General features: G+C 59.3%; 1 protein-coding gene across 1 annotated transcript in view; it reads left to right on the forward strand.

The window, feature by feature from the left end:
* The first annotated feature begins 7509 nt into the window (after nucleotides 1–7509).
* The window catches only part of PPARGC1B (PPARG coactivator 1 beta), a 43931-nt gene continuing 27881 nt past the window's right edge, over nucleotides 7510–23559 (forward strand). The window contains exon 1 of the mRNA XM_066329408.1: nucleotides 7510–7636. Within this exon, the coding sequence (XP_066185505.1) occupies nucleotides 7553–7636 (84 nt within the window). The 5' untranslated portion in view covers nucleotides 7510–7552. The remainder of the gene's footprint in view (nucleotides 7637–23559) is intronic.

The raw sequence follows: 23559 nt of genomic DNA on the forward strand, positions 1-23559 counted from the left end.
TACCAGATGTGGAGGCTTCTCCTACATCGCAGTCTCCAGATGAAGGTGAGCAAACCTCCAGCACCCGGGGAAAACCCCCGAAGGCTGTGCAAGGCTGGGCTTGCTCCCCCTGGGCACACTCACCCCGCCCAGGCTTCCCAGGAAGGCACACCAGTCCTTCCCAGTCCGAGCACTGGTGTGACTGCCTCTGCTCACGGCCATGGGGACAGGGCTGCAGCTCCTGCCCTGTGGGACAGCCCCAGCTGTAAAACCCCTGTCACCATCGAGGCTTGTGGCTGCATCCTGCAGAGCTCAGAGCTTGTCCAGGCCGTGCCCAACACCTGAACTTTCCCTGCTTCCAGCTCACGGCAACCAGCGGGAAAAGCGGCCAGCAAAATCTTAGGCGAACATTTTGGGAGTCCCCAAATGTCACTGTCTGGGCACAGCCCGGCTCAGCAGCTCGGTGGGGAAGGGCACCCGGGGTCCAGATGGGGAGGCAGAGCCGCTGCCCGCGGAGCTCCCGGTTACCTGCTGGGCTCTCCTCTTACCCCTCCTCCTCTCCGCTGCCTTTCCAGACCACAGCGTCTCTCAAACCGGGCTTTAGCCCATCCCCGCTGCTCTTTTCCCTAATACCAGCCCTAAAGCCTGCCTTGTGCCTGGTGCCACCGCTCCGAGCCGCTGCCAGCCCCAGCCTGTGCCCTCACCCCACGGCCCGCGTGGGCAGAGGATGAGCGGTCCCCACTCTCTCCTCCCCGGTTGTGCAATCGGGGCTGTTGGGATGCCACCTAAACCTCCCCCCTCTCCGCCCCAGCCTCTGCGCTCCCGGGAAACTCGTGCCCATCCCTGCGGCAGGCGGAGGAGAGAGGCGGCTGTGCTCTTTCCTACCTCTCGCCGGAGCCCGGGAGTGCGGGGAAGAGCTGGAAATAGCCCTGGCTGACACAGATACCTGTGCGGAACAGCAGGGGCCTGCACTCGCCGTGGTAATTGCATACTGCACGGCGATGAGTCAGCCGGAGCCCCGCTCGGGCAGCACGAGGCCGCCCTGCCTCCCGCACCAGCCCGGCCCGGCCCGGCCAAACCATGCTCCCCCTCGTCCCCTGCAAGGGGGGCCCAAAGCTCAGGAGCAGGGAGAGGATGGCAATGAGAGCATCTTGCAGCTTTTTAAGCTCTCGAGATGCTTTCAAGTGCCAAGGAGGCTGTGCGAGCTGTGATTTGCTGCATTATTTCTGTTGCTATCCCCGCACGGGGAGCTCCTGTGTGTGCAGAAGAGCTGCTTGCAGCAAGTCAGCATCCAAACGCTGTCTGTTCTGAGGGGGCTGAGCCCCACAGCTGTCACCAGCCGCAAGGCCACCCCTGGGACCTGCCCTCAGCGCTTCTCGGGGTCTCCGGGACCCTTTATCTCAGCCGTGGGTACCCAAAGCAGCCCGACACCAAAGCCGTGTGGGCTCATCCCGAGCTCCTCGGCAAGAAAGCCCCAGCAGCAGAGCTCTCCATCCTCCTCCTCCTCCTCCTCCTGGGCTCAGGGGCTGCCTGGCTGCCGGCGATTGCACTGTCAGGACATGAATAAATAATCAGCCGGCAAACTTCCACCGGGGAGCTGCGTTTCCTCTCCTCCAGTGGTGCCGGCTGCTCGGAGAGAGAGAACCAGGGGAGAGCAGCTCTTCCCAGGAAGAGGGGCTGCAGGGGGTGGCATTTCCCCAGCCGGGCTGGCGGCTCCCCAAGCTCCTGCACAGCTGACTTCACCTTCCAGAGGGATTCGGGGGAGCAGGAGGAATAGGTAAAATCAATGAGAACCTATTTGGCGGGATAAAAGAATGTGGTTTTATTTATAGCGCCGGCTGGAGCTGAAGTGTCTCCTGCTCAGGGAGACAGTGCTGAGGAGCAGCAGAGCAGTGTCTGCACAGGGCTGGGAGTGCACCAGTGCCTGCTGCCCACCCCCAGCACCCAGCCCCACTGAGCCCCTGGCCCCCAGTGCCCCAAAGTGCTGAGGGTGGCTTTGCTCACCAGCCTGGGAAGGGGGGAACGCCTGCAGAGGGTGGGACACTAACAGCAGTGTCTGTGCTCAGAGGGTGCCAGGAGCCCAGCAGCAGCCCCTTCCCACCACTCGTGCCCAGCCAGGGCTGCAGGAGCTGGGGACAGTGGGGCCCCCCCAGTCACTGTGGGGATGCTCAGAGGACAGCTGGTGACAAGACAAGAGGGGGAGCTGTGAGATGGAGGCCCAGGGACAGACAGAGCAGCCTGGCAGGCTGGGAGTCACGAGCCAGGAGATGCCCATGGACATCCCTGCCAGCAACAGCTGCTTGGGGAACAGCAAGTCCTTGCTCAGCAGTGCTGCAGATCCAAAGCGTCTCCCTTCACTGCTCACTGCCTTGGCCAGCTCTGCTGGTGCAGGAGGATCAGGACCTGCTCTGGTGATCAGGGATGAGGCAGTTAAAACAAGAAAGAGGAGATTCACCCAGGCTCTGAGCAGCCTCCAGGGAGAGACAGGAGGGTTGCCCTGCTCGCAGCCATCATCAGAGGAGGATGAGGCCAGCCTGGGTCTCAGCCAGCCACCACAAAGCCCCTCACTCCTCCTGGGAGCAGCTGGCAGCGGGATGGTGGGGATACAGGAGATAGCCCAGCTCCTGGTGCTGTCCCGCCAGACAGGGATGGGCAGTGAAGGGAGCCCAGGCAGCACCACCAGCACCCGAGGCAGCTGAACAGGCAGGGATAAGGCAGAGGGGACAGCAAGAGGCCAGTGAGGTGACACGGATGGGCTGTGACAGACACTGCCAGCACAGCCTGAGAGCTGCCAGGGCTGTGGGAAAGGCGAGCTCAGGCAGAGTGAAAGGGACACGAGAGACACAAAGCGGATGGTGCCAGTCCCACGGCTGCCTGGTGCCCTGTGCCAGGCTGCTCTGGGGCAGCACGGGGGGACACCCACCCTGCAACAGCGAGGGGCAGGCTGGGGCTGCAGGCTGGGACGTCAGGCAGTGCAGAAAGAGCAGTGCAAGGTCTCTGACAGTGTGTTCCTTCCCCCAGATGAAGCGAGGCACAGGATGAGCCGAGTGCCCTGGGCTGCTGCCAGCCTCTCATCCCCAGGCAGAAGGGGCCGGCTGGCCCTGCTGTGCCAGAGCAGCCTGGGGAGGAGGACAGGCTGCTTCAGCTGCTGTGGGTGTGCTGCTTCCTTGGACAAATGAGTCACTGAAAGTGCCATAAGGAGTCAATGGGCATCCTGGTCCCCTGCTCAGCCCACACAGCTGGTGGGCAGCGTGAGGCGTCATGAGGGAGCCTTCCCTACCCTCCGCTGCCTGCGCTCTGCCTCTTGCTGCAGGAAACTCCCATCTGTTTCAACGATGCAGCCACAAACCCCCCTTCTTGCTCCTTTGCCACCACATTCGTCTCCTCCTGGGTTTTTGTCTGCAGTAACCCAGGCAAGTTTGGAGTGGATTTACCTCCAGGCTGCAGTTTGGGAGAGGCAGGCTGCAGGATAGGGCAGGTTGGAGCCCTGTACACCATCCCCCTGCATGGGTGCATCCCCCAACCCTCAGTGCTGGCCCCAGGCTCCTCTGAGGGAGCTGCAGCACTCTGCTCCAGGGAAAGAGCTGCACAGAGCCTGGCAGGTGGCACAGGGTGGCACAGGGTGGGGAGGAGAGGAGCCTGAGGGGTCTGCCACAGCACAGGCAGTGGCCGTGGTGTCCCGGTGTGCCTGCAGGAGGGCTTTGCTGGCACAGCGGGACATCCCAATGATGCCGAGGGAATCTAGAGCAGGAATGGCAACCTCGGAACTACCAGAGGCTCAGCCCTGCTCCCCGGACAGCTGGATCTCAGAGCCAGCCCCACTTGCCTTCAAAATCCGCTTTTGTTTCCAAAGTCCCCTCCAGGCCCAGGGCCACTCCCTCAGCCCTGTGGCAGAGAGGACATCAGACTTTCACTCCATGAAGCATAACGGAGCCCTCGTGTCACCAACTGAGGAGGAGGAGGAGGAGGAGGAGGCAGGAGCACCCAGACGCACACAGCTAATGAGGCACAGAAAACGCGGAGGGAAAGCAACACTCTGTCCCTGCGCTCGTGACTTCAGGTGAAGGATGAGGCTGAGCAGGGCTGCGGGGAAGGGACAGCAGAGCTGGTGGAGAGGAGCCAGGCAGAGAAACTCAGCGAAACCCAGGGCACGGCACAGCCGACCGCTGTGCCCGGCGGGGAGCGCGGCCCCGGCCGGCAGGCTGCATGAATGGAGCGGCAGGGAGGGCTCTGCGGGGGCAGCCTGGGGACACCTTCCCCTTCAGCTGCCCCCAGCTCACCCAGCCACCGCCTCACAGCCCAGAAAACCTTTCCCGGGTCCCCAGCGAGAGCGGCCACCACGCCGATCCCCCCCTGGGGCTGCGTTTCAGGCGGAGAGTGTCACCAGGCGGGGGACTGCGGGGACCCGCCGGCGGCCGGGGATGTTGTAACCCCAGAGTAGCCCCATTTGCCGCTGCCTCTCACTGCCCGCTCCTTACAACATTTTGCCATCCACAAACAGAGGCAGCTGCAACGTGAGAGCGAGGGCGGGCGGTCGCCGGGCCGGGGTGGCTCCTGCCCAGCCCGAGCTCATTGGCTCCTGTCGCTGTCCCACGCCTGGCCTTTGGCAGGCTCAGGCTACCTTCAAACCCTGTCCCCTGCTGACCGCTGGCCCAATGACATTACTCACTCGCTGTTGTTTTGAAAGGACATTTGCGAGCTTTTCCTGTTATATTTTACCTCGGTAATGTTATCCCCAGCCCCTCCGGGCTGAGCATCGGGTTGCTGCTGCTGCTGCTGCAGCGGCGCGGTGGCACGGAGCTGCTCAGGCCAGGGCGGGCACAGGGGGCTTTACTCTGCTCCGGAGTGTCTGACGCCTCTTTGAGCCCATAAATACAGAATTTGGAGCTCTGGCAGCTGCCCTGCTGTCAAAGCTCAGGGTCTGGCTGAGGAGGAGAGCTGTGAGCACACGGCAGAGCTGCCCAGCTCCTGTGCACAGGGCAGCCTGTGTGACACGGGCAGTGCGATGTCCCATTCACACCACGGCATTCCAGACACCATCTCTACCCACCGCAGGTGTTTCTGAGGCTGCCACATGACTGGCTTCTAAGAAGGTGGAGACAACACCACTTATAACATCTTGTCCTCCTTCGCCTCTCTCCTGGTGCTTCCGAAGGCCTTTTTATGAGTGTTATTCAACCAATTCCTCCAGAAACTGCAGGGCACAGGGAAAGTGGTGTGATCTCCATTTCATAGGTGAAAAGAACCAAAAGGCACAGAAAAATGCTCAGACTGTGCAAAAGTCCAGAGCAGTCAGGAGCTGAAGTTGGGCAGGTTAACATCAACCTGCAGCCACGTGAGCAACAGCTCTTCATCCTACAGGATCCCACTGAAACCCAGAAGCAGCAGAAAATCCACTTGGCCAATATACCTTCATCATGTTCTGCTGTTCTCCGTCCCCCTACTGCCACAAGGGCAGCCTGACTCCAAAAAAGTTCTGCCTTTAGGGCTGGAAGAAGCCCTAACCTGTCTGTTCAGAGGAGAAATGGGGCAGTGCAGGCTGGGCTTTGCTTTCCTCGTGCTCCACCACGCCTGGGGGTGGCTGCTGCCAGGGTGGGTGTCCGGCAGGCTGTGGCCACTGGAGGCTGGGAAGGGCTCATCTCCACGGGTTAGAAAGCAAGGGAGGAGGATGTGCTTGGACACGGGCCAGAAGGAAAAAGGTATTTCCGAAAAACCCAGCTATGCACAGCTTGATTTTCGAATGACAGTTCTCCAGTAATTCCCACGAATGTTACTTCCTACTTGAGTGCAGCTGGTGCAAAGGAAATCACGAGATACTCAAGTGCAAACCTCGCCTTTTGTGCAACAAATTCCTCCCAAAGGACTCCTCTTGTGGTGAGGCCTTCCAGCCCTGCTTTTTGCCCTGATGGGGCAAACATCCCTTCTGTTCTCAGCTCATCTTCATCACCCTGTAGCCTTCATCACCTGTATCTTCTGCAAGGGATGGAATGCATGTCAGATCACTGGTCACCTGGGAATTTGAGTCTCAGTCTTCAAGGAGCTGCACGTGCCCCAGAGCGAGGTGATTTCCTTCCTTGGCCCTGCTGACTGTGCTGTGCCCGCTGTGAGCTACAGCTGGGAATCCTGGCAGGGCGTTCCAGGGCCCAGGCCTCCCACCCATGAGAAGAGAAGTTTCACTGCTGGCAGGGCAGCCGGAAAAGCACCTTGGATAAGTGTTTTGGCACTTGATAACAGTAATTAAAACTAGAGTGCACAGCAATGAGGAAGAGTTGCTTTGTCCCATCCTAGCAGCCAGGCCACCCTGGCCTCCAGCTCTCATCAGTGTGACACAACTGGTGCTGTCCCTGACATCTCCCTTTGGAGCAGAGCTTGGCATCATCAGGGAAAATCCAGTGTTGCTACATTGCACGGTGTTCACCACACGTCCTGAACCAAAGGGTGGCCAGAGGGAATTAAAAGAGTGGCTGGAAACAGCTCTGCCTTTGAAACAACAGCGAAGAGAACACGAGTGGGCAGTGGGCCTTTCCTGCCAGAGGAAGAAGCACTTTCTGTTCACCCCTCAGAGCCTGGCACAGAGCTCCCCACCCCGATAGCTCCACATCACTTTGCTCCAAGAGCTCTTTCCAGTGACCCTGCAGGCCCGTCTAGGCGGTCTGAGGGGATTCAAGGATCTGGAGCCATTAGGCTGCAGGTGTTGCCACTTGGTTGGTTGTGTATCGGCTAATTCAGGCTGCAGTGCCAAGCCCTGCTCTTTCCCATGTAATTGCTACGGGTAAGTAAATAGAACATTCATGAGATTTTTGGTCCCATCATTAATTATTTCTGAAAGGGCTTTTAGGATACGCCTCAAAACCCCAGACAGAAAGATGACGTGCGTGACATCAAGATGCTCACAGCGGCAGCTGAAATGAAAACAAGGAAAATCAGATCTTTTGCTCCTTTTTACTCTTTACTGCAGTCCCCTGGTCCCACTTCAGTGCAGACCCACAGAGCCTAGAAGTGACCCCTGGCCCAACCATGGCTCTCAGGGTTTTTGTATCTCCACATGGGGTGATCTGGGGACTGTCGAGAGGTGCCTGGTGCTGTTGGGTGCTCCCACTTTTAAACGCTGGCGGTTTTAAGGTGCGTGCAGCGGCACTGCTCAAAGTGGGCTCTTTCTGCGTGCATGTCCCTGAGGAAAGTGCTCCTGCAGAAACTACTGCGCGCTTTAAAAGCCCCGGAGAGAGCCTGCATGTTCCCCCTTGCTGTGACACGCTGCACCCAGCGCTTACACATCTAAACCCAGAGCCACCCAAGGGGGCCGTGCAGCCCCCCACATGGACGGAGCGCAACTTGCAAGGGACACACAAAGCGGTGTCCCACGCGTGTCCGCGAAGCCGTCGGGGTTCTCCGTGGCAGCGATCCCCCCACAGCCGCGGCGGGGGCTGCGGGCGGGGGCTGCGGGCGGGGGCTGCGGGCGGGGGCTGCGGGCGGCTCCGCCCCGGCGCTCCGCGCTCCCCGCCCCGCCGGCCGCCCGGCTCCCGCCGCCGCGCCTGCTGCATGCTCGGTGCTCAGCCCCAGCCGGAGGTGGAAGATGGCGGAGCCGGGGCCGGATTGCAGCTCTCTGCTCGACGAGGATCTCTCCTCTTTCGTCTTCAGTTACCTAGCTGACAGCCAGGTAGGCAGCGCGGGGACGCTGTGCTGCGCCGCAGCTGGAAGGGGGGCACACCGGGCAGACCCCCCCTCGCTGCACGCCGGGGCACCCCGCGGGACGAGCGGGGCCCGGCCGGTTCTCCGGGTGGCCCGGGCCGTGCGGAGGGGCCGCTGTCCCCGGCGCTGCGGAGCCGTGGCCGCCCGCGGGGCTGTGCTCGCCCCTCCCGGGGCTCCCTCCCGGGCGGCCGCGGCCCCGCAGCCCCGCCGGCGCTTTCAGCACCACTCGCACGTGGACTCCCGCGTCCCCCCCTCCACCACCGTTCCCCCGTGGGCCGGGGGGACAGGGGACGAGTTGATGGCTCGATGGGTGTCGGGAGAGAAGCACCCCCTCCCGGGCGTTCCGGCTCCCCCAAAGGTGGGGAGGGGGCGGCGCGGTGCGGGCGGGGCGCTCCGCAGGGGGCTGCGCGGTGGGGGCTGACAGAGCCGGGCTGGGGGATGAGTCATGCCGAGCGTCAATTCCACGCATACGGGCTGGGATTTGGGGGATGGAGGTTTGGGGAGGAGGGGGTGGGGGGGTGGGGGGTGCGACAGTGACAGGGGTCTCGGTGCTGCGAGTCGCCGGTTCCAAAATGTGGATGGGCTGTGTTTTGAAGGGAGCTGGGTATTAAAATCAGATTAAGGCTCCTTGGCAGCTCCGGCGGGATCACGAGAGCGAGCCGTGCTGGCTATAGGGCTCGCATGCTTTTCCATTTTGGGGTCTGCAAGAGAGGCGCTATACAATAAACCGGGCAGGAGCCGGGGCTGAGCCCGAGCACGGCCGCGCATTTCGCAGTCGGCTCGATGAGGCTGCTGCAAGTGGGAAGAGTTTTCTGTAGTTATGTATCATCCCCCCCCCCCCGACCCTTCACTTTCATAACCACGCATTACAAAATAGCTCTGATTGTGAAGCGAGCACATTCATCCCAACCCTTGCTCTCTCTCCCCAGTCCAGCCCCGCGATTGCAAACAGCAAGGAGCGTGTGTGTTTGTGGGGAACACAGCACCGGGGCTAATCCTGCCGCCGTTTGGGTTCAAAACAAACAAGGGCTCGAGACGTGGTAAATCAGATTTGCCCGCGGTGCGTGTGCCAGACAGAACCAGGCAGGGCTTGCCACCAGGCAGATTGATGTAGTCCCGGCACCTCTGCTCAGCATGCAGCAGCGCCAGAGCGCTCCGGCTTGGCACGGGACCGGGGGCAGAGCAGGGGGGAGGCAGCCTGGCTCCTTAACCAAGAGCTGCTGACAGCTTGATTACAGCAGAAGGGTCAGGAAAGGTGAGAAGCGGGCCGAGATTTTGTAAGCGAGTTTGTGGGGGGTTTTTTTCCCCCCCATTTTATTCTTGCTGAGGGATTACCGTCGGCTGGTTGTGTGGGACGCTGTCCCTCGGAGCAAGCTGCCTGTGTGGGATGCCATTCCCTGGAAGTACGGCAGAAAGGCTGCAAGCTCTCACCTGCCCCATTGCTCCCTGAGCAGGTGAAAGTTCCTGGCTCCACTTCCCTGTGATAACCCTCCCGTTCTCCGTGTGTTAACCACGACATGAAAAACGCCCTTATGGCTGCAGCACGTGCCTGGAGCCTTGTTTCTCTTTTTCTTTGCTTTTTGGTCAGCGTTTGATGTGCCAATTTAAGAATCTTCTTCCAAAAAGGGACTGCTAAGGGAGGGGAAAAAAAAGAAAAATACTACGAACTGTCATCCTTCTCTGGTGCAAGCCCCACCATGTTGCGAACATTCCGTGGAAAATTTGGAACTGTGAAATGGCCTGTGCTGAAATGAGACCGCGTTGATGAAACGTAGTTGGCTGTGTCCCCTGTTTTCTCTCCCTGTCCCCGGTGTGCTCTCTGCTGGAGGGAGCAGCACAGGTAACGCTGGTCCGAAGTCTGCAGGTGTGGGAGGAGAGGAGCAGCAAGGGCACCATTGCAGCTCGCTGCAGTCCCGTGCAGCCCCTCTGTGCTCTCCCATCCGGTGCCTGCTTTCGATAATTCCGTTTCCTCTTCTGTCCCCCGCACGTGCTGAGGGGCTCAGGACTGGGATGGGGAGAAAAGAGAAGAAGGAAAAAAGGAAGAAAAAACAGCCCCCCTCAGCTATGATTTGCATGCGTTTGCTCAAGAACCGCCTGAAGTTGTAAGCATGTGTTGTGCCTGTACCTTAACCTCTGATGAAACTGGGGGAAGGCTCCAGCCCTGGCTCTGTCACATGCTGCCTTCTAACTGGGAGCGGGAGGCGGGCCGGGCTGGCGCTGACGTCTCTCCCCATTACTACTGTACGAGCCTCTGCTTACAACTGGGTGACTGACTCCTCCGTGGAGCCCCAAAAGCTGCTTCCCCAAAGAGCCCCAGTGCTCCAGCACGAGAGCACATCACCCTGAGAGGCTGCGCCGTCAGGAGGCCACGGGATGATGAATAGGAGCCGTTTCCTTCGTGGAAATTTTGAGGAACTGGGACTCTCCTGCTCTCTCGCCCGTGCTCCTCCCCAGTCCTCGCTTTTGCAGCAGGGTTTTGGGAAAGGCGCAGTTGGTGCAGGTGCCAGGGGTTCCCTTCCTCTCCAGGGGAGGGATCCTGAGCTCTCAGGAAGGTGCACAGGGAAGGTTTGGCAGGGGTATCTGCATCAGTCCCTTATTCATCAGGGTTTGTGCTGAGGGTGCCTGCTAACCTCTATTTACATATCGAGGACAGCGATGATTCACATAGTACCTGCATTGCTACAGAAAGAAAATCAGGGGTTTTCACTTGATATCTGCCTTTCTCCTGCCAACTCCTTTTTTCTTTTTTTTTTTTTTTTTATTTTTTTTTTTATTTTTTTTTTTTTTGCAACAAAAAGGAAAAAAAGTGATTTTGTTCTGCTGAGCCTCAAAATGTGTCATTTCTGGGCCTGCTTAATCCATTTTGTGCAACTGTGCTGCTCAGAGGTATGAAGCTGGTTGTAGCTGGTTCATCTGCTGGCACCAGGCACTGGGAAGTGCCAGCCAGGCAGATCTGCCGAGAGCACCACGGAGCAGCTCTCAGCATCCCTGCAAGAGGCTGGAGCACTGTGCCTCTCACAGCTTCAATTCCTTTAAAAACCCCAAACAAAGTGCAGCGAGGGGGGGAAATAATAATTTAAAAAAAACCCCAAAATCCCAGGCTGCTTCTCAGAGGGATGTTTAAAGATCGCGTGAACTGAAATACAATATTCCCTCTTTAACTTCCCAGCCTCCTGCTAACAGCTTAATCCATCGATGAGTGCAGGAGGCACAGCGAGCCCGCGCTGGGTCGGCATTTCTCGTGATGAAGTGGGGATGCATCCCTAATTTCTGACAGTCCTCACTGAGCTGACCGATATCCTGCTTTTTCTGTGGCTTCTCTCTCTTGAAGATTTGGAGTGGATTTGGATGACAGACAGCCCGAGAGCTCGTGCAAAAATGCATCCTCAGCTGCATTGCTGCAGCATGGGTCGAAGGGCTGCTGCAGTACCAGGGCTGGAGAAGGCTGAAGTTTCTGGGAAGCAGAGTGGCTGTGTCCTGGTGGCTGTCACGGGGCTGGAGCAGGGCTGGAGGGTGCTGGGGGTGCTGGTGGCTGTCCCCACCACAGCGGAGGCTGCGGAGGCTGGCGAGCACAGCAGAGTCTGAGCTGAGCCAGGAGACAGAGAGCAGCCAGCAGCAGCTGGAGGGAGAGGGAGGCTGGAACCTGCCTCTCAGAGCCTCCCCACAAACCTGCCTGCCTTCCCCCCGAATTCTGAGCGGTGTTCCCCACCCTGCAGTGCCCAGGGGTGCCCCACGCCGGGGGTTTTCCCCCACCTGCCTCCCTGCACATCCCTGCCCCGCTCCCGTGCCGTAATGGAAAGGCACCTCTCCAACAGGTGAATAATTAAGGGCTCAACGAGGGCCTCCAGCAAAGGGAGCTTTGTGAGGGAGAGGGATCTCGCTCACATTAACCTTTCCAATGTCAAAAGCCCTTTTTGTAGGGAGGAACTCCACTTACACGAGCTGTTTGGCACGGATGGTTGTCTAATTAAAAATGCTCTGGGAAATGCCCCTTCCAACCCCAAACTCCTGTTTTTGGGGAGTGGGTCCCATGTCCCTGGTGCAGGGCTTGGGGACAGGGACATCACAGGCTGGCTCCTGGCAGATGGTTTGTTGTGGTGCCAAGGTCCCCTTTGGTGGGGCTGAGGGCTGTGGCAGAATATGGGACAAGGAGAATAGATTCAAACTGAAGGGTAGGGTTAGAGTAGATATTAGGAAAAAATTATTCTCTGTGAAGGTGAGGAGGCCCTGGCACAGGATGCCCAGAGCAGCTGGGGCTGCCCCTGGATCCCTGGCAGTGCCCAAGGCCAGGCTGGATGAGGCTCGCTTTATATACAGTTTGAAAACGGGACAGTGAAAGTTGTCCCTGCCCACCACAAGGGGTGGAATACATGAGCTTCCAAATCTCTTCCACCCCAAACAATTCTGTGTTCCCATGAAGGAGGACATCCTTCCCCTGGGGCAGCATGTGCCAGCACCGTGGGGACACCACTGGGGCACAGGCTCTGTGCAGGGCCAGCTCGTGCTGTTGCTACCAAAACGCCACCAGCGAAGCCACCCGTTGTGCGTGCCCATGGCGAGACGGTGTCACCGTGGCGGGTGGCACTGTGCTCGTGGGCGCTGTGCCGGGCCAGCCCAGCGGAGATGCGGCACCGAGGCCGTGAGGCGCTGGGCCGCAGACACGTTTTGCCGGAGGAATCGGCTTCAGGCTCCCGCAGCTGAGCCCTGCTCCATGGCAACCCGGCGCGGGCTTATATTTCTCGTGACTGCTTGGCAGCCTGAAGTGATTTAGCAGAGGAGGGGGGGAATAAAAAAATACCCAACTCTGTAGCTCGGCGGAGGCGCGGGCAGCGCGGGGTGCCCTCAGCGCTCCGGGCCGCGCTCCCCGGCCTGCCCCTTCCCTCAGCGGCATCCCACCGCGGCCACCTTCTCCCCGGGGCATCGACAAGCGTGTTCTGAGCTGGCTTGTAGTGAGGAGCCAGGGACTAAAGGTTGAAGTTAATGGGGCGGGTGGTCAGGTGAGGTAGTGACCTACTTCCAGGGGCACCGGCACCGTGATGGTCCAGCCAATGTGTTTCCCTTCCCTTATCGCTCGGCCGTTCTGCTTTTCAGCACTTCTCCTGAACTCTGGCTCGCAAATTATTATTTATCTATTTATGGCGGTTGGGGGTTTGGGGTTTTTTTGTTTGTTTTTGTTTTCTTTTCCCCTTTTTTTTTTCCTTTCAATGACGGGAGCTTCCAAGAAACGCCGAAGGACTTTGCACAGATGTGGCTGCGCTCAGGGTCTCAGTCAGCCCTGTCCTTATCCAGCCCCGTCTCGCTGCACTTCTCCACGTGGAGGCAACAGCCAAGGCCGAGCTGCTGCATCAAACCGGTTCCCTTCTGAGTTAACGCAGGGAAAAGTAAAAGCAGGAAATCTCCTTTGGCCCCGGGAGATGTGGAATCCCCCACCCCCGGTTCTGCATGTGGCAAGCGTGGTATATTGTTGGTGGGGGATGTGGAGAGGAGGTGGCAGCCCTGGGGACACGGCCCCCATCCAGTAGCCAGAGTAACCTTTGATCTCTGCGGGCTCTGGGCGGCAATGTGGGGCTTAGGGAAAATAGTTCCCTTATCTCACATCGCGCTGTCCCGAGGCAAAGCCGGCAAAGCCGGAGCTGGGTGGGCACCCCAGCGCCAGCAGCTTCCTTGGGGGAGCATGGTGATGCTGAAGGGTCAAAACGAGCTTTTTACATCTGTGTCCCCTCTGCTCCCATGCCCACCCAGCAGCTGGCAGAGGACCCTGTCGGTGGGGACAAAGGCTGGAGAGACCATGGAGGGCTGATGTGACAATTCTCTCCTCCCCTGGGATGAGCAGCACATGCTTTATATGGATGTTTTTGTGCTGAGGTGGCGCCTCAAGCTCTTGCAGGGACTACAGTTGCAGGGCAGCGGCATATCTTTAGTGAGATGCATTTTCTGAATTCTTCCTGTGCGCCCTGTGGCCGCAGCCCCTGTGCTGAGCCAGGCACGGCCGGGCCCCCGGGTTCCTGTTTCAGTTTGCTGCGAGTTTGACTCAGAGAGCAGAAGCTCAGCGCTGCTGTCACTTCTGCTCCCCCCCTTTGCTTGGGGAGGCTGCAGGACTCTGTTTATCCCTGGCATAGCCGTGTGGGAAGTGTCATCCTTTGTCCCCCGCTGCCAAAAAGCTGCCTTCCCCACCTATTCCCCGAGGAACCCTCATTTCCTAATTTTCACGGACGTCAAGAGCAAGGAAATCCTGTGGCGAGGGCCGAGCGTTCCTGAGCCGGGGCTGGGGCAGCCGTGGGGATGGGAGGAAGCCCAGCTGCCTCTCCTCATCTTTGTTCTCCTCCCTCCTGCGCCCTGCAAGGGGGGATGTGGCTTTTACAAGTGACAGCTGGGGACCTGGCTGTCCTGCCACGAGGTGACCCAGGGCTGGAGCAGCCCCAGCTGTCCCTGGGGGTGCAGGGGAGCTGCCCGAGCAGTGTTTTGGCTGAGCCTTTCTTGCATTTTTTTTAGCCCGGTTCCTAGGTTAGGAGGGAGTCGCGTTGTTATTTTTTCATGAAGAAAGTGCATCTGTAGCTGCAGGGTGCTCAGGAGACTGCCATGACCCCTTGCATGCACACAGGACTGGCAGGGCTGGGCTGCAGCCAGGCTGGGTTGGAGCTGCCACCAGCCCTGGTCACACTGGGGACACGGCTGTGCACGTGCCGGGGTGACAGCGAGGAGCTGGAGGTGACAGGCATGGCACTCACAGCTCTCCTGGAAGGATGAAGCAGGGCCAGGCTCTGGCTCTCTTTCCCCTGCAGAGGCCAGACATGGTGCCAGCGTGGTGTGGTGACACTGGTGGACACAGAGCTGGTGGCCTTTGCTCCACGTGTGATGGCCAGGCAGAGCCCACACTCCTGGGCTGGGAGCAGGGCGAGATCCCAGTGGCCGTGTGTGGGATCAGGGATTGCAGGCAGCGCTGGCCAGGGGCTGCACCTTGGTTCACGCCAGGTGAACTGCCAGCACCCACTCCTGCCCTCACAGGGTGCTCACCAGGCACCAGCACAGCGAGGTTGAACTTTGTCCAGCTTTAGTCCTCTGTCCTGATTTCTTGGCACTTCCTCTGCCTCGGTGCAAATGTTTGCAACTTCCACGGGCCTTGGCTTCCAGCTAATTAAACTGCATTCCTGTTGGCTCCCTGCAAACCGAGCTGCTTCCCTTTGCCCCCGGGCTCAGGGACCTGTGCCTCTGCCCGTGCCAGGTGTGTGTGGCTCAAGGCCACCTTCCCACTTCTTAATGACAGGAGGATTTTCAAACCTCCCCTCCTGACAGCAGCAACCCCAGAGCTCTGCAGAGCTGGAGATTTAAACCACCAGCATCGTTTCTCCTTTCGAGCAGGCTTGCACACAGTCACGACCAAACCGTGCCGATAATGAAAAGAGAAAAAAAAAAGAAATAGCAATTTTTTTCTTAAAAAGGAAGTTTCTGTTTCTGTGTGGGCCCCACAGGGATGCTGGCGCATGCGGGTTTCCAGTGCTAGAACCCATTTCCCAGGTAACAGAACTCAAGCCTGTGAGAACTGTGTGCTTTTCTCAGGCTGAAAGGTTGGATGGTATTTGAGCTGCTTTTATTTTTTTTCCCTTGTTGCCTTGTCCTTTTAAGAAGGAATAAGTATGTCTATTTATATATATTTTGAAAATGAAAGCACGTGGCCCATGTCCCCAGAAACCCTCAGCGTACATGTTGTCACCCAGCTGTGGAGGGGACACTGCTTTCCCCCAGCAGCTGAACTGGGGAGCAGCCCCTGGAGCTTGGGGTGAGAGGTGTGCAGGACATTCTCTTGGGAATTCTCCATGGGACCTCCAGAGGCTTCAGGATGTGGAAATGGATGCAGCAGGAAGGAAGCTGGTGGCTGAGAGGAAAGCGATGTCATGGAGGGAATGTTGGGACAGCATGGATGGGAAGGGCTGGAGCTGCTGCCTTTATTTATTCCTGTTCCCTCCTCCTGCCCATGCTGGAGTGATGCTGGAGTGAGTGGTGCTGCCTGGGCTGCCTGCAGGGCTGGCTTCTCCATTCCTCTGCATCTGGGATGCAGAGTGGTTTCCCTGGGGAGAGCTGAGAACTGCTTGCCCTGGCTGCCTCCTCTCAGTGTCCACCTCAGTGTCCACCTCAGTGTCCACCTCAGTGTCCAGCAATGCCCGCTGCCCATCTGCCCAGAGGAGCTGGAAACCCGTCTGCACATCCAGCTGAGTCAAAAAATACATGAAAGGCAGATTATCAGGAGGAGACTGTCCTCATCTCTGCTCGCTTATGGCAGTGCAAGGACCTGGAAATACAGCTTTCAAGTTTCTCTCTGTATTTATGTAACCCAAACGAACTCTTTTTTGGAAAGAGCCACTCTGTCTCATTTAGATACCTAAATATAGCAGCTGCTCTGGAGGGAGGATTAGCCTGCGAGTGCTCTGGCGGGTATGGGACCTTTGTGCACGGGTGTTATGGGGAGTTTAAACCTCATTCACTGGGGCCTGGGGGGATTATTCCCCTTGCCACAATCAGCATGGGCTTGCAGTGTTCCGGGTCAGCGGGGAGCTCACGGCAGTGACCGGGTTGGGAAGCACAAACCTGTGCAGATGTGGGCTGCAGGTTTTTTTCCTTTTGAGGCCAGGGCCCATCTCTGCCCAAACACGCTGTTTGTGGTTGTGCCGTCACCTCCCCTTGGAGGGAGGATCTGTGCTCCACAGCGCTGAAGCAGAGCTGAGCTATGGGATGAAACCTCCACATCCAGCCGTGCCAAAGGGCCCCGTGGGGCTGCAGCACCTCGGGGTGATCAGTCAGGGCTGTTGGAGAGGAGTCACCCCCACACCGTGGTGCTGGGTGGAAGGGCAGGGAAGTGCAAGGGTCCTTCTGTCCTTAGGTGCACCTTTGGCAGCAAAGCCCTTGAGCACCTTTAGGGAAAGGTGTGGGACCGAGCCTTTGAAATGCCAGGCTGAGGGACACCCCACAGGTGCCATTTTCCCTTCCCAGGGATGTTCACGGGCATTCAGGGACACCCACCCTCCTGGGCACCAGGGCCTGTGCACTTCTCCAAGATACAGGTGTTGGCAGAATCCGGGCACTGTGCACATCCCACGGACCCACTTCTGCATCTCCACTCACACCAGAGCTCTTTGCCTTTGGAGTGGGCACAAGAGATGGGTCTGACCACGTGGCGTGGGGAGGCTCCCGTGCACCCCTGGGATCAGCCAGGCTTGCACCTTGCACCAGGGATTGACGGAAACTGAGCTCCTCAGACGTGCACAGGGCGACCTTTGCTTTTGTCTTGTAACATTTCCAGCTGCCCTGCAGTGAGGGTGCCATGTGCCCCTTCCAAGGAAGTGGGGAGCAGCTGCTTGTGTGTGTGTGCTGGTGTCCCAGGGACTTGGGGACACGTGCTGCAGGACTCTCTGCAGCTGGCTCATTTGAAGAGTGTGGAGAGAACACATTTGTGTTTCCCTCTGCTCCCACCTGCTTTGCAGCACTGACACAAGATCAGCTCCTCAGCCTGGTGCCGCTGCAGGGGCTCCTTGGGATTTGGAGACACACAGGAGCTGCCCAGTGTTTCCAGCAGGAAAGCAGAGGGTCCCTCAGCTGTTTGAGCACTGCCCCTGCGCTTTTGGTGTTGATCCCTTTGCCCACAGCGGCTCTGCCTCCCTGCACACCTCATCCCCCCGCTGCCCATCCCTGTGCCCAGCTCAGAGCTGTGCAGCCTGTGACGTACAGGCTCCTCTGTCCCCTGCCGTCCCCCCGGGGCAGGAGCCACCTGGCTAAACCGAGGGACCCCAGGGATGTGTCAGTGAACACCTGCCTTCACACAGTGCCCTTGGATAACCTTGTGAGCCCCGGTGCAGTGTCCCCTCAGCTCCCATCACACCGCAGGGACCAGGCAGGTCCTGGCAGGGTGATGCCCTGCTCAGGTCTGTGTCGTTCGGCCCTAGCAGGGTGCAGGTGAAATGCAGAAAGGCAGAGGCCGTGCAGCGGAAGGGGAGGAGGCTGCACAGTGGGGCTCCACGCTCGCAGTGTCCCCAGGATCCCCCAGCTCCCTGGCAGATGGCTGCAGCCCTCCCGCCCTGCTCCGAGGAATACAAATGTGCGGTGGATACGGTTACCGGGCCCCGGCAGCGGTGTTGGCTTTCATCTAGATCGATATCCCTGCCGGCCTGTGTCTGCAGGAGCGCTCAGCTGGCAGCACAAGCCTGCCCTGGAGCAGACACCCTCTGCCGAGGCTCTGCAGCCCCTGCCCGTCCGTGTGTCCGGCCGCCTCGGCGTGGAGGCAGCGCCGGTGCCGGCCGCTGCCGCGCTGTCCGGCTCCGTCATGCGTAAAATGTAATAAATAGGGCCATAAGCCTTTTACAAAGTCTATTTCCACTCTTGGATCCGGGATTTAATGCATGGCTGCTTAGAGAGGCTGAGGATTTCAGGGGTCAGCAAGGCTAATTGCACTGCTGGAATAAAAGGGTGCGAGGCGAGGATGCTGCGTGGGGGCGGGAGGGGGTGCCGAGGGTCCCAGCCCCCTGCCCGCTGCCCCGGCCCCGTGTGCTCTCTGCCAGCAGCCTGGGAATGCCACGGCCACGTGTGGCACCTTGGCAAGGGCTGGGGTCCCCAGGGAGGGCTCTTTAGGGGCTGGGGAGGCCGAGCCAGCTGGGGAGTCACATGCTGCAGGTGTTCGGTTCCCCAGTGCTCCGTGGTGTCCCTGTGTGTCTGACCAGACACGGCTGGCTGGAGCCCTTGATCTTAGATTACCTGCCAGCCAGGGAAAGCCTCTGCAAGGCCAAGGGCCAGTGAGGATCGGGGCTGTCCCAGTGCCAGCTCATCCCCAGCCTGCAGCATCTCCTTCAGCTGCAGAGAGGAGCTGGGTACCTCTCTGCCAGGCTGTGCCAGCGGGCCCTGATGCCACAAACCGGGATATGAAGGGATGTGTGTCCTGCTGACAGGGAGACAGCCGCACTGGGAATAGAAGGAGCCGGGTACCTCTCTGCCAGGCTGTGCCAGCGGGCCCTGATGCCACAAACCGGGATGTGAAGGGATGTGTGTCCTGCTGACAGGGAGACAGCCCCACTGGGAATGGAAATGCAGTGCTGGGGCGCAGACCTGAATGGGTGCTCCAGTGCTGGGTGTGTGCTGGGTGGCAGGCTGGGGTCAGGACCTGGGCAGAGCTTTCCTGGAGGTGCCAGGGAAGGCTCGGCGGGATGTGCAGGCTCTGCCTCACCAGGCCAACTGGCAGCCACACGCGGCCTGTCAGGCAGGGGGACCCAGATGCCCCGAGGCTGCCGGGTGCGCGCCCCGTGCCAGCCGCTCGCTCCGGCGGGGCCGTGCCGCCGGCCGCGGCAGACGGAGGCCGCCAGCTCCGCTCAGTGCCTTCGCTGGCTGATCCCGTCATCTCCATCTCGCGCCAAGTGCTGAAGTCGCCATGGAAACCGGCACGGCAGCAGCCTCGCCAGCATCCTCGCTCCCAGCGCCCGGCCGGTGCCGCGCCGGTGGTGGCGGGTGACCGGTGACACCGCTGCCGGTCCCCGTCCCTCGAGGGCGTCAGTCCCACGGCTGGGCTCGGGGATGGATGCTCACGGCCTGGCCCGATCCGTCAGCGCTCCTCCATCCCGCAGAGCCCCGCAGGAAACACGGAGCAGGAGCCCCAGAGTATCACTATTAATAGTACCTGCTCACAAAGTTATCTTTAGCTGCTGCACTGTTCCCACCTTCATTCATAACAGCCAGGGCCTGACTCTTCACCCTGCTGCTGGAGTGGCTTCGAGGGAACCCCGGCATCCCCAGGTGCCTCCCCTGTCTGGGCTTCCACCACTCGCCAGCCTTTCCTCTGCCTGTGGAAAGGGATGGGCTGCAAACCTCTCTCCGTAGTGGGAAATGGAACTGGATTTTTATTTTTATTTTTTTTGCCAGGGTTCATTTTTCTGCCATGACCGTAACTCTGAACTCTGCTTGCCTTTGCCTCTCCTCCCACGTCGCTCCTGTGCAGCAGGGCTGTGCCTTGCCAAAGGCTTTTTCCCTGGAGCATCCCTGCTGGAAGTCCACACTGGTGCCGGGATTTTGCTTGATCAGTGGAGGAGGCAGTGCGTGAAGTTGACTATTGGGGATGGAGTATTTTCCGCTTGTATTTCAGTGGGTGTTTTCATAGGTTTCCAGCTGTGGTCCACCCTTCCCAGCATCTTTCATCTCCAGAGCTCACACAGCTCCTGGGAGGGTGCAGGGCTTTGAAAGGGCTTTGAGGATTCAAGGGCTCATCCCACTGCTTTGAGGCAGCATCTCCCACCGTTGCCAGGCAAAGGCCTCTTTCTCCTATTCTTGAACTCGGCAGTCACCGAGTTCCTCAGGTTCCGGGGTTAATCTGTTCCTGCCTTTAATGAGCTGCCTCATTAAAGTGTTTTTCCCTAATAACCAACCCTCTGGGCTGGGTGATGTTCAGCTGCAGACAGCTGGAGACCTGCGGGCTGCAAAGGGCTGTTCAGGCTGCGTGTGGGGTGCAGGATGAGCACCATCCCTCTTCTCCCACAAAGTGTCAAAAAGGCTGTGAAGGGAGCAGCCCAAAGCACCCCAAACCTGCCTCCCCTGGGCTCCAGCACCAGATTTACTGCACCCACGAATTGCACTGGGATTGGCGTCTGCCCTTGGGGTGCAGCAAGCTGGGGATGCTGGGACTAACCCATCCTGCTGCAGAGTCTTCCTACAAAATGTTCTTACCCAGGGATGTGCAGCACTGGGGCTGTTGCACCTCACCCTAAGGAACTGAACCTGTGGGTGCTGACCTGCACCCCTTGGGCTGGGAGGCAACTGCCCAGCCCTAATGAGGGAGTTTGAGCTGCTCGCCTTGGTGCCTGGGAGCTGGTCGTGGTTTGGATAAATGGAAGTGAAAATCTCCCTCCTGGGAGCTTGCTCTGTGTGGAGGAGTGCACACACAGCTTGAAGCCGTGTCCTCCCGGGAGCATCCATCCTGCAGGCATCTGTCCCACCTGGTCCCCTTGTCCTGCAGGCATCTGTCCCAGCCGGTCCCCCCACCTCCGTGGTGGCTGTCCTGGGTGAGCAGGCGAGGAGTGGGAGCCCTTGGAGCGATGGCTGCAAAGGAGCAGCTTCAGCAGAGCCTCTGGTGAGGCAGCAGCTCCTCGAGGCTGCCATAGCCCCTGTCCCCAGGCCGTGGTTTTTAGGGTGTCAGTGATGCAAGGCAGGAAGGTGCCTGGTTCTGGGGCTGCTCCGTTTATATTTAGCTGACCCAGTTGCTGAGCGGGAGCTGCTGGTCCCTCCTGGTGCTGCACTTGGGGTGCTGTGAGGGAATGCAGCAGCATCCTGCTGGGAGTGCAGGGCTGGGCTGCATCCCTGCATCCCTGCATCCCTGCATCCCTGTGTCCCTGCAGCTTGCTCTGGAAGGGCTGGACAGTGCTGGCACCCACTCTGCAGCCTGCCAGCCCCTCAGCACCTCTCCCAGCCGCCCCCATCCATCCACCAGCACCCCAGATCCCCCAGGGAAGGAGGAGCTGCTGGTGCCCCAGCAGAGGTGCAGAGGCAGCAATTGCTGCTGGAGGGAGCAGCCCGAGGCTGTGCACAGGCTGAGGCAGGATCAGGCAGTGCTCAAGCCCCGCTCCTGGAGGCATCCCATGGGGTTCTCCTGCCTCTCCAGCCTCAGCTCACCCCGCCAGCATCCTGCTGCTGTCTGCGGTGGGTGCTGCCGGTGTGTGAGGGGCTTGAGGGAACTCCTGGAAAGCTTTGGGCTGCCAAAACACATCCTCTCAGTGCCAAGCACCTGCGAGGCAGCTGCTTCCCCGGGGCGGGAAGGAGATGAAAAGAAAATCTCTTTCAAAGGCAGGGTGGCCTCCTCCCCAGGATCAGGGCGTGTGGCCAGGACGCTTTCCCGAAAAGAGCCGCTATCCCTGCCTGCGAGGGGCTGGAGGGGACATGGTGTTCCCATCCTGATGTCCCCGTGGCTGGGTGTTTCCAGGGCTGTTGTGGTTGGCACACCTGGAGAAAGGCGAGTCCCCAAGGCGGGTCAGAGCAAAGCACTTGCTGCGGAAAGGGAAATTAATTATGGGCACTTTGGTGCACTCCAAGCGACTGCAAAGGCTGATGTTTCTCCTGTTGGCCGATAAACTAATTGTAATGGCAAAACCTCAACAAAAGCCAGGCTCTTAAATGCTTTCTTAATTAATAATTCTCAATAATCACTTGACGTCAATGACCAATTAAAACTTTGGAGAAGGGAAGTTGTTGTTAAGTGCCCGATACCTTTGCTCCTCCAGTCGCTGCAGCTCTGATGAATCCTGCAGAAAAGCACCGGGAGGGCCAAGCCCGATGTTTTTAAAGGAAAAACATTAAGCAGGAAAAACGTGAATATTCACGTGAGTGTCCATGGGGACAAGAGGAGGGAAGCTGAGCAGTCACTTGGCTCTGCTGCTCCCTGCTGAGCAGCCAGCAAGGGATGGCAATGCAGGCACCCAGAGGGGGTTCACCCATGGGTGCACCTTTCCTGCCCCTCTGGCATGCAGAGCCCCCAGGGGCAGCGCAGATGGAAGAGCATCTTTTCAGGGATTCCATATTTAAGGGGTCTTTAAGGTCCTGCTGAACGTCCTGCCCCATGGTGGGTCACCTCCTTTATTTGTCATGTGCCTCCTTCTCTTTCTCCCCCTCCTTCCCACAGCCTGTCTGAGGTCAGCGTCTCCCTGCCAGGCCTGAAAGCATCACCAGCTGGATTTTACTGGGTGGGAGTTGAGTGGTCCCCAATCCATCTACTGTTAAGTGCAGCCTCTGGAAAGCTGCCATTCATCTCCCTGCAGTGCTCCTGGCTGCAGCGCAGTGCTGGGAGGGTTAATGTCCTCCTCCTCCTCCTCCTTCTTCTTCTCCTCCTTCTCTCAGCTTCACAGCCATCTTAAAACTGCTGGAGCCAGAGCTGTGCACTCCCTGCTCCCGCTCCTTTTACAGTATGGGCTGGCTGGCCAGGGCTCCTCCATCCATCCAACTCTTTTCCTTCTTTGGATGTCCCCTGCTCTGGCTGCCCAGGCACTGCCTCCCTGCCACGAGACCCGTGCCCCTGGCCAGGGGGATGCCCGGGGCCAGGGGCTGCCCAGGGCTGGGCTCAGCAGTGCCAGGGTGAGGTTTTAGCCCAGCTTTCTCCAGGAAAGATGCCAAGGTGGATGCCAGCAGCTCCCGGGCAGCGATGGCACGGAGTGAGCACTTTATACCTGCAACCCCCTTGGTGGGCATTAGGAAAATCAAGGTGGGAGAGGGTCGGGGTTGGAAGCCAAAGGAGGGTGAGGAGCGTGGCAGAGGAAGGAAGGAGCTCTGTGGCAGAGTATCCCATTGAAACGGGCACGGAGCTCCTCCCAGCAGGACAGCAGCAGTCCTGGAGTGGGGAAAAAGCAGCGGGAAGGCTTCCAGGGAGGGCAGAGCCTCAGGCAGGCAGGCTGTGCTCCCCACTGAGCTCTTCCCCTGCCTGTCACCTCTCACAGCTGGGCTCGGGGCTCCCGGGGGTGTTGCTGGCGGCCGTGGGAGAGTTGCTGGAGCCTGTGCTGATGGCCAGGCACAGCCCCAGCCCTCTGTGTGTCAGCACAGCAGCAGCACGTGCTCCTGGCTCTGCACCCCAGTGTGGCCTCTTACCCAAATACCAGCCACTGCCCAAGGGTTTATGCCCCTCCTGAACCGGGGGAAAGCAGGGGAAAGGCCTCTGGGGCCGAGGGGGGAGGCAGAAACAGGGCGTCCCTGTGTCCCCTCTGTGCTGCTTCAGCAGATGTCAGCACAGGGAGCAGGAGGAGGTCACCCAGGGATCACCTCCAGGGAGTTTTTGGGTTGCTGGAAGTCCGTGCATAGGATGGTGCCTGGAAGGGGAATGAGGGGAGAAGGGGGAGCAGCCCCAAAAGGCACAGCAGGGAGGTCTTTGGTGCTGCAGGACCCCGT

The sequence above is a fragment of the Sylvia atricapilla genome, chromosome 14, assembly GCF_009819655.1.
Source record: "Sylvia atricapilla isolate bSylAtr1 chromosome 14, bSylAtr1.pri, whole genome shotgun sequence".
Classification (NCBI taxonomy): Eukaryota; Metazoa; Chordata; class Aves; order Passeriformes; family Sylviidae; genus Sylvia; species Sylvia atricapilla.